The sequence below is a fragment of the Crocuta crocuta genome, unplaced genomic scaffold (assembly GCF_008692635.1).
Source record: "Crocuta crocuta isolate KB4526 unplaced genomic scaffold, BGI_CrCroc_1.0 scaffold25, whole genome shotgun sequence".
Lineage (NCBI taxonomy): Eukaryota > Metazoa > Chordata > Mammalia > Carnivora > Hyaenidae > Crocuta > Crocuta crocuta.
This window is the reverse complement of record NW_027532015.1, coordinates 17995235-18008736: the sequence shown is the minus strand read 5'-3', so window position 1 is coordinate 18008736 and position 13502 is coordinate 17995235. Positions and strand designations below refer to the sequence as shown.

General features: G+C 41.5%; 1 protein-coding gene across 1 annotated transcript in view; it reads right to left on the bottom strand.

The window, feature by feature from the left end:
- Window positions 1–1814: 1814 nt before the first annotated feature.
- The window catches only part of SLC18B1 (solute carrier family 18 member B1), a 28424-nt gene continuing 16736 nt past the window's right edge, over window positions 1815–13502 (bottom strand). Inside the window, exons 8-14 of the mRNA XM_077776035.1 lie at window positions 11377–11478; window positions 9526–9617; window positions 8330–8425; window positions 5265–5339; window positions 4018–4111; window positions 3873–3922; window positions 1815–2967 (exon numbers count right to left, since the gene is read on the bottom strand). Coding sequence (XP_077632161.1) covers window positions 2901–2967; window positions 3873–3922; window positions 4018–4111; window positions 5265–5339; window positions 8330–8425; window positions 9526–9617; window positions 11377–11478 — 576 coding nt within the window. The 3' untranslated portion in view covers window positions 1815–2900. The remainder of the gene's footprint in view (window positions 2968–3872; window positions 3923–4017; window positions 4112–5264; window positions 5340–8329; window positions 8426–9525; window positions 9618–11376; window positions 11479–13502) is intronic.

Below are 13502 nucleotides of genomic sequence, written 5' to 3'. Positions count from 1 at the left end.
AATTATTTTTTCCCAGCAATTATCAAGGGGAAAAAAGGTTCAGAGAAATGATTTGTGAATTTTTATTTGCCTTTTTAATTTTACTTTCCTTTTGGATTAGTTTGTATGTTATATATATTTACTTATTATATATTTTATTATTTATATTATATATTATAAAAATATAAAAAATTATATATTTATTTACTATTCTACATTCAGTCTCATTAAAAAAAAAAATTTCTTTCAAGCTGGGCACCTTTCTTAGATTTAGAGGAATACGGATATATAAAAATATAAACACACATACAGTGATTTCCCTGATAGTTTTGACCTACCTTTTGATCAAAGTTCCTCTCTCTTCTCCTGTATTTAACTTTTTTTTAAAGACTCTTTTTTAATGTTTTATTTATTTCAGAGAGAGAGAGAGAGAAAGAGAGAGAGACACAGCATGAACAGGGGAGGGTCAGAGAGAGAGGGAGACACAGAATCCGAAACAGGCTCCAGGCTCTGAGCTGTCAGCACAGAGCCCAATGCGGAACTCGAACCCACGAACCGTGAGATCATGACCTGAGCCGAAGTCCGCCGTCCAACCCACTGAGCCACCCAGGCGCCCCTATATTTAACTTTTTTGTCATCTATTCTAGTACCTGCAAAATCATAAAATGAGGAAGTGGCAAAGTTGGTTTTGTATAGTGTCTGTAAGTACACAGGTAGACGGCGGCGTGTATTGAAAGCACGTGTTTGGAATCTTTGCGTTGACCTTGAACTCCAACAGTCAATAGTGCTGATGGTCCAGAGCTCTGCTCCGTGGCCTGCGAGCCCCGCGAGCCCGGTCGCCACGCCCCAGCTGGGAGCCGCAGGATCGACCGCCACTGTGGTTTAATAGCGGCCCCGTGCGGCAGCGCAGGGAACTGCAGGTGTCCACCGGCTAACTCGGCCCCTGGGCAGAAACTCGAGTGCAGTGGGTCAGGGGTACACTCCATCCTGGTTCCACTCTAGGAAGTGGGGTGCAAGGTGACCGGCCACTCCTTCTCGCATGTACTGGATCACCCTCTGGGGTGCTCACAACGCAGGGACTTCGCGGGAGGAGGAGGGCAATGAAGAGTTCATGGGATTTGTGAAGGTTCAACTTTGGCAATTAAAGCCAGTTCTCCAAAACGTGATTGCTCTCTGTCACCTCCATCTCCATCATCCTTTTAATTTTTTTCGCTCTGGTGGTGGTAAAGAGCATCCCATCATGGGTTGTTTTTCCCCTTCAGGATCTTATTTGCTCCTGTTCTTCCCCATCTCCCTTTTCCCCATCATCCACTCACATTCTCTTGAGTCACCCCTAAATTCCTCTCTCCTCTCCCTCTACATGAGCAGGGCCTGTTGTCTCAACTCCCAAACACATCTTTTACCCTCCACCCCCGTGGTCCAAACTACTAATGTCTGTCTCTGGAAGCTCCCATAGATCTCCCTCCATCCCTGCTAATCTGTATCCCTGCTCACATGCACACCTAGAGACAAGGACCCTCCTGAAACATGAATCAATTCTGGCATCCCCTGTTGAGAAGCTGGCTCCTTCCTACCTCCCCAACCTCCTCTGTTTACTAGATTTCAGCCACGTGGGCCAGTGTCTTCTTGACCATGTCAAGCCCTTTTGCGCGGCCTAAGGGAAGGCTCTCCCTCGGGATGACTGCCTCACTCTCAGCCTTCAGGTCTCAGTTCAAACCTCTCTGGCCTTCAAGGAGTGGCCTTATCTAAATTAGGACCCCACACCTAATTACTCCAGCCACTTTCTCTTTCCTATCACCATGTTTTCCCCTTAATAGCAACTTTGTAAGATAATGGGAGATTCCAGTATTTATTTATAGTTTGTCCATTCCACTGGAATAGAAGTTCCAAAAAGCAGAGACTGTGTTTATTTTGATCACAGTTAAACACTAGGTTAAAGTCCTAGCACATTGCAGACTGTCAGTTTAGAGAAGTCATTCAATAAATATATTTGAGTTAATATATTTCTTCTGTTAAAAAAAGGGGGGGTAAACATGGCTACTACACCATGGAAACACATCAGGAGGTATGAAAATTACACAGTAGGGATTCATCCAGTTAAAGTAACAGCACGAATTTTACATGAAGTCAGACAAACCCCTTCCCTAAAATATAATAAGCAATCGTCTGGGCTTACTTGCTTTAGGAATGGGACACATCTACCAGAAGTAGGTTTAAAAAAAAAACAAACAGGTGGTAGAACTGAAATAGGGACATTCAGGGAAATAAGTAATGTTATACTAAGTATTGTTTATAAATCCAGATCATAATTCAAAGTACATTACAAAAGTGAAAATCTAAAGTACAGTATTCTTGTAACTTTCACACAAATAAAACTTCTAGAAGAGCTAGGGCCTGGGAATACAACTTTTGCATGGCTGGCAGGAATTCTGCCTTTTGGAAAGAACAAAAATTTTATCCCCAGAGAAAGCATGTCTTTTAAAAAACTGATTTCACAGTAACTATTCTATTCTATACATTTTGAGTAATCTTTGTATTACTTTCAGGCATATCAAATTAATTCATTTATTTCCCTGTTAATAAAGAAAAGGTACATTCACAGAATTAGTGCATTTAGAATAAAAAGTAAACAGAGGAAACAGGAGACCTGGAGTCAGTAATGTCTTCAAGGACAAATCTGATCACCTAAAAACACACTTTTGCTGATTCTCAGCTGCTCTTCTCATACTTAATGTTTCACATATGGCCAGCTTTTCAGGAAAGCCCAATACAGGATTATCCAAAAGTATGTTGCGACTTTCAGGATGCTGGTGTAGGGTCTGTAGAGTTTGATGTGTGATAGTAAGAAAGCCCTTTCAACTTTGATGTTCAAGGCCAGGAGCATCGGTCTCCCCATGGGTATCCATCCTGGATTCTTAAGGTTAGATTTCATCGGGTAAGAGAGCACTTCGTTCTTCTTCTGTGCTGAGGATATTCTGGAGTTTAGATCTGCATTGAAGAGAAAAAGAGGAGAACCTTAACATTTCTCATCTTAAAAGGCACCTGGGTGGCTCAGTCGGTTAAGCGTCCGACATCGGCTCAGGCCATGATCTCCCGGTTTGTGGGTTCGAGCCCCATGTCGGGCTCTGTGCTGATAGCTAGCTCAGAACGGGAAGCCTGCTTCAGATTCTGTGTCTCCCTCTCTCTCTGCCCTCCCTTGCTTACGCTGTCTCTCTCTCTCAAAAATAAATAAAACATTTAAAAAAATTTCAAATATTTCTCATCTTAAAAAAACCCAGTACCTGCATCTCTACCTTTCCCCCTAAATGTACCTACCAAGCGATGAGGCTTACAATGCTCAGAAATCTGCTGACTGAAGGATGAGTGTAAAATGATTATTTCTTTGCCACTTCCCCGGGGTTAACTTTTCTTTTTTTAATGCTTATTTATTTTGAGAGACAGAGAGTGCACAAGCAGGGGAGGGTCAGAGAGAGAGAGAGAGAAGAGAATCCCAAAGAGGCTCCACAAGTCAGTGCAAAGCCCACAAGGGGCTGGAACACACGAACCCAACTGTGAGATCATGACCTGAGCCAAAATCAAGAGTCTGATGCTTAACCAACTGAGCCACCCAGGTGTTTAAAAGGCAGACTTTTTTTTTTAATTTTTTTTTATCATATATTTATTTTTGAGAAACAGAGAGAGACACAGCACGAGCAGGGGAGGGACAGAGAGAAGGGGAGATACAGACTCTGAAGCAGGCTCCAGGCTCTGTGCTGACAGCTCAGGGCTCAAACCCAACAAACTGCGAGATCATGACCTGGGCTGAAGTTGGATGCTTAACTGACTGAACCACCCAGGTGCCCCAAAAGGCTGACTTTTAAAGGGAAAAAAATTAGCTCAAGAACTGACCATACCTTTTTCTCCGGGAGTGCTCCCACAGGTAAAATAGGCCCATCACTAATCCCTGCAACATAATTAAAGGAACGGTTAATGACAATGCTCTAAGTCACACTTCTCCACGAATGTAAGGAAGAGGAAAACAAAAGACTGACAACTCACACTTGTCAAAGCCCAAAGACCTTGCACAGCGGCTGCCCATTCAAAACCAATTTTCTCATACAGAAATCCACCCAGTGTGGGTCCTATAAAAGCACTAACAATGAAAAGAAGAAAGCATATTAAATGGTGTAAAAAAAATATTTCTAAAGGCTGCATGATCCCTTAATCATAGATCTTCATTAAATTGGAACTGCAAGGGGCACCTGGGTGGCTCAGTTGGTTAAGCATCCTACTTCAGCTCAGGTCATGATCTCACGGTTTGTGGGTTTGAGCCCCGCGTCAGGCTCTGTGCTGACAGCTAGTTCAGAGCCTGGAGCCTGTCTTTGGATTCTGTGTCTCCCTCCCTGTCCCTCCCCTGCTCACGCTCTCTCTCAAAAATAAACAGAACATTAAAAAAAAGATACAAAATAAGTAAATTGGAACTGTAAGTACTAAAGACAGAAACCAACTCTTGTGGGGAAACATTGGGTGTGACAAAACAATGCTACCTGATAATGATGATGTTTAAATCTTTTTAAACAATCCTAAAATTATAACTGCTTCTAAAAAGTTGGTTTCTTAAGTAAAAATTTTATTTTATTTTATTTTTTTAAATATTTTTATTTATTTCTAGTAGAGAGAGAGACAGCATGAACAGGGGAGGGTCGGAGAGAGAGGGAGACACAGACTCTGAAACAGTCTCCAGGCTCTGAGCTGGCAGTCAGCACAGAGCCCGACGCGGGGCTCGAACCCACGAACTGCGAGATCATGACCTAAGCGAAAGTCGGATGCTTAACCGACTAAGCCACCCAGGCGCCCCAATGTCTTACATAAAAATTTTAAAAAGGTGACATGCATGCAAAAGAATCCTTATATTATTCCCTCTATCGTTCTCAACAATTGTATTTAAAAGAACTTAAGTCTGTACATATTTATGGGGATGGTCTACAGTTCCAGCATACAGTTATTCCTCAGAACTAGAAAAGAATAAAAACAAAACAAATGAATGAGGAGTACTGAGCCATGCTCCTGTTCAAAGAACTTTGAAAGATCACTTAAGACAACATATATGGGGACCACTTTGATTAGGTATTAAACTGTTAGTATAACCACCGATCTTGGAGTCAGAGGGTGTGGGTTAGAACCTCAGCTCTGCCCAAATGAATGAGGTGCCTTTGGGCAACTCTTCAGACCTCTCTCAGTGTCAATGTCTTCCTGCAAATGTATGTATTTTCCATCTTGCAAGTGTGAACGAAATGGTTACTCACCCAACTGACCACATGGCACTGAAGAGACCTGACACAAGTCCTAAGGTACTTAATCCTTCTTCAAATCCATTTTCGCTGCGAAGAGACAAGAGTAGATTTGTTATGAATACGGAAACTTGTGTGAAAGCCAAGAACAGTGTGTGATGGATAAACTAAAGAGACTGGGAGTAATCTGGAGGTGCCTGGGTAGCTCGGTCAAGTGGCTGACTTTGGCTTAGGACATGATCTCACGGTTCAGCCCCACGTTGGGCTCTGTGCTGACATCTCAGAGCCTGGAGCTTGCTTCAGATTCTGCATCTCCCTCTCTTTGCCCCTCCCCGGTTCACACTCTGTCTCCCCAAAATGAATAAACGTTAAAAAAAATAGAGAGAGACTATGGGCATGAAGGAAGGCACTAGTTGGGATGAGCACTGGGTGTTATATGGAAACCAACTTGACAATAAACTATTGAAAAATAAATAAAATAAAATAAATAAAAACAAACTTTATACACACACACAAAGAATGAGTGGTGCCTATCCCATTTCCATCTGGAGTCCTGGATGGGTGAACCTTGACTATGGAAGAACCATCAGACAGAACACTTTGTTTCTAAGATAAAACCTAATCTAATTTGAAGGAATTTTCAGTTATGTTTACTCCATGGTTTTCTAAAATTAATCTTATTGCATATCTAAAATAGGATATTAAGAATCATGACCCGCTTGCAAGAAGTCTCATAAAAATATACAATAAAGAAATTCTTTTTTTTTATGATTTATTTTTGAGAAGAGAGGGTGAGTATAGGAGGGGTAAAAAGAGAGGGATAGATGATCAGATTTGGGCTCCCTGCTGACAGCAGCAAGCCCATGTAGGGCTTGAACTCATGAACCCGCGAGATCATGACCAGAGCCAAAGTCGGACGCTAAACTGACTGAGCTACTCAGGTGCCCCCTAATTTAAAAAAAAGTCTTAAAATGAGATAAACATGCAAAGAGAATAATGGGCAACTTTTAGAAAACACCGAGGCCACTCCCTATTCCTCAGAAATATGTTGGATCGACCCCACTGATATCTCCCTGCTCTGGTTCATGTGGAGTTCTTCATCATCATGCCTCGTAAACAACACGGATGGCCAAGTGAGAAAAGCCTGGCTCTTTGGTCTTCCTCCTGTTTCCAGCATAGAGCCCTTAACACCCTTGGAATTTCTTAAGTCACTCAAATAATTTCAAGTACCTTTTTTTTTTTTAATGTTTTATTTATTTCTAGGAGAGAGAGAGACAGCGTGAGCAGGGGAGGGTCAGAGAGGGAGACACAGACTCCGAAACAGGCTCCAGGCTCTGAGCTGGCAGTCAGCACTGAGCCCGACGCGGGGCTCGAACCCACGAACCGCGAGAACATGACCCAAGTGAAAGTCGGATGCTTAACCGACTAAGCCACCCAGGCGCCCCACAAGTACCTTTTTTTATGTTAATGTGATGAATTTTAGGGGCTGGTCGCCCAGAGAGACAACCGTGTGATTGGAGCGGTTAGAACTCCCAAACCCAGAACCCTCCCACCTCTGAAGAGGGGCCGGTGGCTGGAGATGGAATTAGTGGCCAATGGTGAGTGATTACTCAATCATGGATTTGTAGGTGTCCAGAAAAACCCCAAAAGGACAGGGTGAGAGGGCTACTGAGTTGGTAAACCAGAACCTTTCCACATGCCAGTGTGCCGGGGCCCCAAAACCACGAGGGTAAAAGTTCTTTTGTTCAGGTTACTCAACATGTCTTTTCATCTGGCTGTTGATTCATATCCTTTAATCTCTTTTGTAACAAATCATTAAATCTAACGAGTACACTGGATTCCTAAGTTCTGTGAGTCACTCTAGTAAATTAGTTGAACTTTAAGGAGGTCATCAAGGTAACCTCTGATTGACAGGCCAGTTGGTCAGAAGCACGTGTAACAACTGGACTTGCAACTAGCAGGTGAAGCAGAGGGAAGTCTGTGGGATGGAGCCCTTCACCTGTGGGATCCAATGTTATCGCTGGATGGTGCACTGTAGGACACCTCGCTGGTTTTGGAGAATTGCTTGGTGGTGTGGGGACTGCCCCTTCCCCCCCCTTCCAGAAATGGGACTAGAATCCTTTTACCTGGTCACTGTATGCCCTTGTATGGACCTTCTCCATGAGAAGGAAGCACTGAGGTCTTTCCATCGTGCTTTAGCTTTTCAGAAGTATATCTGTTCCTGGCATCAACCAAGTCAAGCCTCTATCCACAACTCATTTTATCTATCATTGTATTAATAGTACTGTATACAGTAAAACCTTGAGTTCCAAGTGACTTGTTCTATGAGTGTTCTGCAAGATGTTCAAACATGTCTAACAAATTTTAACTTGATGAATAATAGGATGTGACACCGAATGTCACATGATCACAACCGAGGCAATGGCGTTCTCTGTCTCTCTCTCTCGCTATAGGATTGTGGTGATCATCAATGCAATGTCACATTTCCTCAAAATCCTCAAAAAGAGGCAAAAGCAAGTGTCATTGGATAGGTTCCTTGTTAACACTGCACAAAAAGAAAAAGATTCTATTGAGCCAATAGATAGACCCTAGTGACAGTGAAAGTCGTCCTACACAATAACCCTCCTCTCTCTTGTCTCTCTCACACTCGCCACAAATGTTTTCAAAGGTAAGTGCGGGTTAATTTGTTTACTGTTCTTTATATTTTATAGTTTATTATTTTGTATTGCATTACAGTATTGGAATCACTTTTATATGAATATTTTTGGGTTGTGAAACGAATCATCTGAGTTTCCATCATTTCTTAAGGGGAAATTCGCTTTGATATACAAGCGCTTTGGATTATAAGCGTGTTTCTGGAATGAATTATGGTCACAAACCAAGGTTTTACTGTATTTTCATTTAAATTGCAGTTTTATTGCATATAGTATTTGTACCAGAATATTGTGTGACCTAAAATCATGAAGATTTGGTCTTGTGGGGAAAAAAATCCAACATCCTACAAAACTGAGAAATTCAAGAACACCGGCAAGGCTCACTGCTATCTGCAACACAGCCCCTCAAGCACAGAAGTCACTTACTATGCGCAAGCGAGAATCTCCGGGAAGGTTGGAATTATACTCATTCCAGCAGAGATGCCGTTCAAGACTAGTATCAGCACCAGCAGCCAGAGCTGACTGCAAAAGGGTTTTGGAAAATGAAACAAAACAAAACAACGTTAGCATGTTGATAAGACACAGAGCTCAAGTTAAGGAGGGCAGGCCGAATCCCAGAAGAGCTTGCTTCAGGCCTCATTCCCATCAGATCCCACTTCATTCAAAGACCGCACCTCTAGCTCCTCCCACTTTGAGGGGGTTGGGGGATTAATTTACCACAATACCCCAATTTCTTTGGTCACACATGTCACGTGCCCTCTTATCACCACATGAAATCTTTTCAAAATTGGGTAAATGTTAATGCCGCTCCTTCAATCACTTGGCTTTGAAATTCAATTGGCAGAAAAAAATGGTATAGAAGGGAAGTGGTAAAGAAAGACAGGAAACTAATTTGCTCCATTTCTTGCACTGTGCTAGTTACTTAACATCCACTACCGCATTGAATCCTTGCAGCAATATTCTGCCAAGTAAGCACCATTATCCGCTCCTTTTTGGAGATAAGAAAACAGAGGCTCTTGGAAACTAAAGGATTTGCCCAAGTTCACATATCTAGTAAGTGGCAAAGCAAAATGCAAACCCAAATGTGAAGGACTCTGAGATCCTTGCTCTTTCTGTGTCACGCTTTATCCCCCAGAACCAGCTGAAAAGCTCTCAGCTCCCTGTATTTTAGCAAATAAAGTACATTTATTTACTAGGCTCTAATGAGGAGGTACTACATGATAAAGAAACAAAGAAACAAAAAAACAATTTGATCCCAGCCTCAAGGATTGAGGAGTAGAAAAAGCAAAAACACATTTTAAGAACTATCAGCGAAGGGAGGCAGCAACAAATGCTATTCTGGAAACAAAGTACAAACAAGTGTGCAATTGAAACATAAAGGGAGAAGCATTTTTTTGCATTTGATACAGACGTGATGCACTTCTATTTGCTTGTACCAGTGCCAGCTCCTAAATAAGGGAGAACACCGCCAGCCCAACCAATAGTGCAATATAGTCCTAAATCAAAGTGATTATTTAAATAATTAGGTTTGAAATACAAAACCATACTAGCATCACACAAAGTTTCTTAAATAATTCTTAATGCTATTCAGCCAAAAATACAGAAGAAGGAAAAAAAATTACCTTTGAATGTGCATGATTGGGATAGGTCCCAAGAGCACGTAGCATCCTGCTGTGATTATGTTTCCCCAAACCAGAAACCACTTCCTGAGATGCTGGTAAAGAGAAGCAGAGTCCAAAAAATCCCTGAGAGGGAAAGCCCCTCCATAATCAAAGCATATACACAAAAATCATTGAAGAACACCAACCATGGCATTTAAAAATCCAAATAAGTGCAGAAAATGAAACTTTACATTTAAGAGAAAATAGGTAAGTGGTAAACCGAAAAGCAAGCCAATATACCCCAAGATAGGGAATTTCTAAGGACAAGGATTCCTTGTGAAGGGCGTGTATTGTAGATTTTACACATGATGAACTATCCCCAAAGTAACAATTTAAAAAGCAGTCATCTTGGGGCACCCGGATGGCTCAGTCAGTTAAGCATCTGACTTTGGCTTAGGTCATGATCTCACGTTTGGTGAGTTTGAGCCTCACGTCGGACTCTGTGCTGACAGCTCAGAGTCTGGTGCCCGTTCTGGATTCTTTGTCTCCCTCTCTCTCCCAGTCTCTCTTTCTGCCCCTCTCTCACTAGCACGGTGTCTCTTTCTCTCAAAAACATGAATGAACATTTTTAAAAAATTAAAAAATAAAAATAAAAAGCAGACATCATAAAGCATCACTTGGTAGATACGGTTCCTGAAAACTTCACATTATTTAAAAGCACCCAATAAAGTTATTCCTTCAAAACCACTTGAAAGCAGGCTGAAAATTCTAGGGGTAAAATATCTGCTCAGTTATAGAAGACTGTCTTAAAAGAAGCCCCACTCTTTAAGACACTTGCTTTTTGTCACCTGGATTACGAAGTAATCTCCATGTAATTTAGGCCTTGATAAGTATTTATGCAAGTTTAATGAAGAGGGAAATGCAAACAAGTAAAAAGCACTAAAGCCACAGAAGTTTGGGATTTGGTTAACAGTACTTACGAGTACTGTATGCCAGGCATCTGGAGTGAATGGCTTAGACCTAAGCAAAGGAGAACAGAAGGGAATTTCTCTCAGGACAGCTACAGGATCACCAATGTACATCTTTCATTCCCACAGAAAAAAAACTAAATTATCTCCTCTCAGTCTGACCATGTCCTAACTACCTCTGGGACTCTGCCGTAATTATTTTATTTTATTTTTTTAATGCTTATTTATTTTTGAGAGAGAGAGCGTGAGCAGGGCGAGGGCAGAGAGAGAATCCCACTAACAGTGCAGAGCTCTGTGGGGCTCGAACTCACGATCTGTGATATCGTGACCTGAGCTGAAATTGAGAGCCAGACGTTCCACTGAACGAGCCACCCAGGCGGCCCCCTGTCCTAATTATTAAGGCAGATCCATGTGTTTTGCATCGAGTGAGTTTCTTCCTTACAAGTGTCTAATCCAATAGTTTTCAATAGTCTTGTTAGCACAGACCCCATGTTCGCCAGAAGAAGCAATTAAAAGTAAATGTTCTCAGAGTGACGGCAGATAGGAAGGCACTGGGACCCCTCCATCAACTCCAAAAACTGAATATAGTAGAATGTAAATGTTCTCACACCCTCAAATAAAATTTTAAAAAAGAGAGAGAGATAATATAGAGGTGATGGATGTGTTAATTAACTCAACGGAGGACATCCTTTCACAACGTATTCGGATCTCGAATCACCATGATGCACACTTTCAATATCTTACAATTTTATTTCTCAATTAAATAGTAATAAGCTAAAATTTTTCTTTTAAATTGAATGTCAGTTCTAATCAATGGATCTCTAGAGTTCCAGACAAATGGCTAGAAAGCCCACCCGTCTAAATATACAAAAGTGTTTCTCAAATGTAGATTAAGTATACGTACTGGTATTTTATCACTCAGTAAACCAAACAGTGGTGACGAAATGGAGTAGGATAGTGCCAAACCCAGGAATACGAGTCCCACATAGCCAGCTGGTAAATTAAACTGTAAAAGAATTTTTTTTATTAGAGTCACGTATTTAAGTCATGTTTTAAATAAACAAAAATATTTTTTTATTTTTTTATGTTTTATTTTTTTCTGGGACAGAGAGAGACAGCGTGAGCAGGGGAGGGTCAGAGAGAGAGGGAGACACAGAATCTGAAAGAGGCTCCAGGCTCTGAGCTAGCTGTCAGCACAGAGCCCGACGCGGGGCTCGAACCCACAAACCGTGAGATCATGACCTGAGCCGAAGTCGGACACTTACCCGACTGAGCCACCCAGGCGCCCCACAAAAATATTTTTTATAGTTGATTTCTTTATTTTAAGAGAGAGAGAGAATGAACAAGTTGGGGGAGGGCAGAGAGAGGGAGGGAGAGAGAGAATCCCAAGGAGGGTCTATGCTATCAGTGCAGAGACCAATGCAGGGCTGGAACTCACAAACCGTTGAGACCATGACCTGAGCCGAAATCAAGAGCTGGACGCTTAAGTGACGGAGCCACCCACGTGCCCCAAACATAAATCGCTTCTGCCCACTTCTTCAGCTCTTGTTATCCATCATGAGTCCACTATTAACACTTAGCCATACTTCCTAATTTTGGTTGTACATTTTTAAATGGATTACTTTTTCTCTATGAGGGGAAAAAAATCTAACCAGAGGTCCAAAGTCCTAGATATCTTGTTTTGCAGCATTTGATACTATATATATAATTTTGTGTCTATGAATCATAGTATTTTTATGTTTAAACCAGTGCTGCATAAACTTTGTGTGCATTAGGATGACCCAGAGAAATTTTTTTTAATGTTTATTTATTTATTTAGAGAGAGAGGGCATGAGAGCAGGGGAAGGGCAGAGAGAAAGGGAGAGACAGAATCCCAAACAGCACAGAGCCAGACACAGGGCTTGAACCTTGAGATCATGCCCTGAACAGAAATCAAAAGTCAGTTACTTAACTGACTGAGACACCTAGGCGCTGCCCAGAGAACCTTTTAAAACAGTTTCTTAGTTGGATCCAAGTGCTAACATGCCTTGGTTCAAGGGATGGGGCCAAAAAAAAAAAAAAAAAAAAAAGTTCTTAGATTTCAGCCCTAGAATTTCTGATTCAAAAGGTATGAGATGGGGCCAGACAATCTGATTTCTAATAGGCAACTAATAGGCAACTAGGTGATGCTTACTGTCCAGGGACTGAAATACACTGGTGTGAAAAACATGAAGGATATTATCTATTGTATCCATTTCAAAGGGATGTTACAGAGATCTAATTAGATTAGATCTAATTTAGTTAGATCTAAAGGGATCTAATTTAAAGAATTACATGGTATGACACTTTACAAAAGGCTCTTAAAACAGTAAGTTACCACATCACTTTGTGACACTGTTACAAACAGTATGATACAAACACCTTGATTTGGTTAACGGAGTTGTTTTCATTTCCTTAATTTCCTTAACTGATTTTCTTAAGTAAGCACGTGAGATTTATTTATTTATTTTTTTTAAATGTTTTATTTATTTCTAGGAGAGAGAGAGAGAGAGACAGCGTGAGCAGGGGAGGGTCAGAGAGAGAGGGAGTCACAGACTGAAACAGGCTCCAGGCTCTGAGCTGACAGTCAGCACAGAGCCCGAGCGGGGCTCGAACCCACGAACCGCGAGATCATGACCTAAGCGAAAGTCGGACGCTTAACCGACTAAGCCACCCAGACGCCCCACGTGAGATTTATATAGTAGGAGTCCATATACGTTTCAACAATTTGATAACAAATTAGTCTTTAAAGAAAGACTAATCTTATCTTTAAAGAAAGATACCAAGAGGAAGAAAAAAGTCAGACGTTTGTCTTCTCCCAATTTTATAAATGGTCAAGACAGTGTGGAGCGCTCCTGGCCTAAAAGGCTGGGGGGCCAATAGTGGACAGTGAACTGCCAATTCAAACAACTGGTGAGAAGTAAGAAGAACAGCAGTAGGATAAAAACTGTCTATAGAAAAACAGGAAAAGTCAAAGATGTATTTCTGAGTGTATTTAGAAAATGACACTTG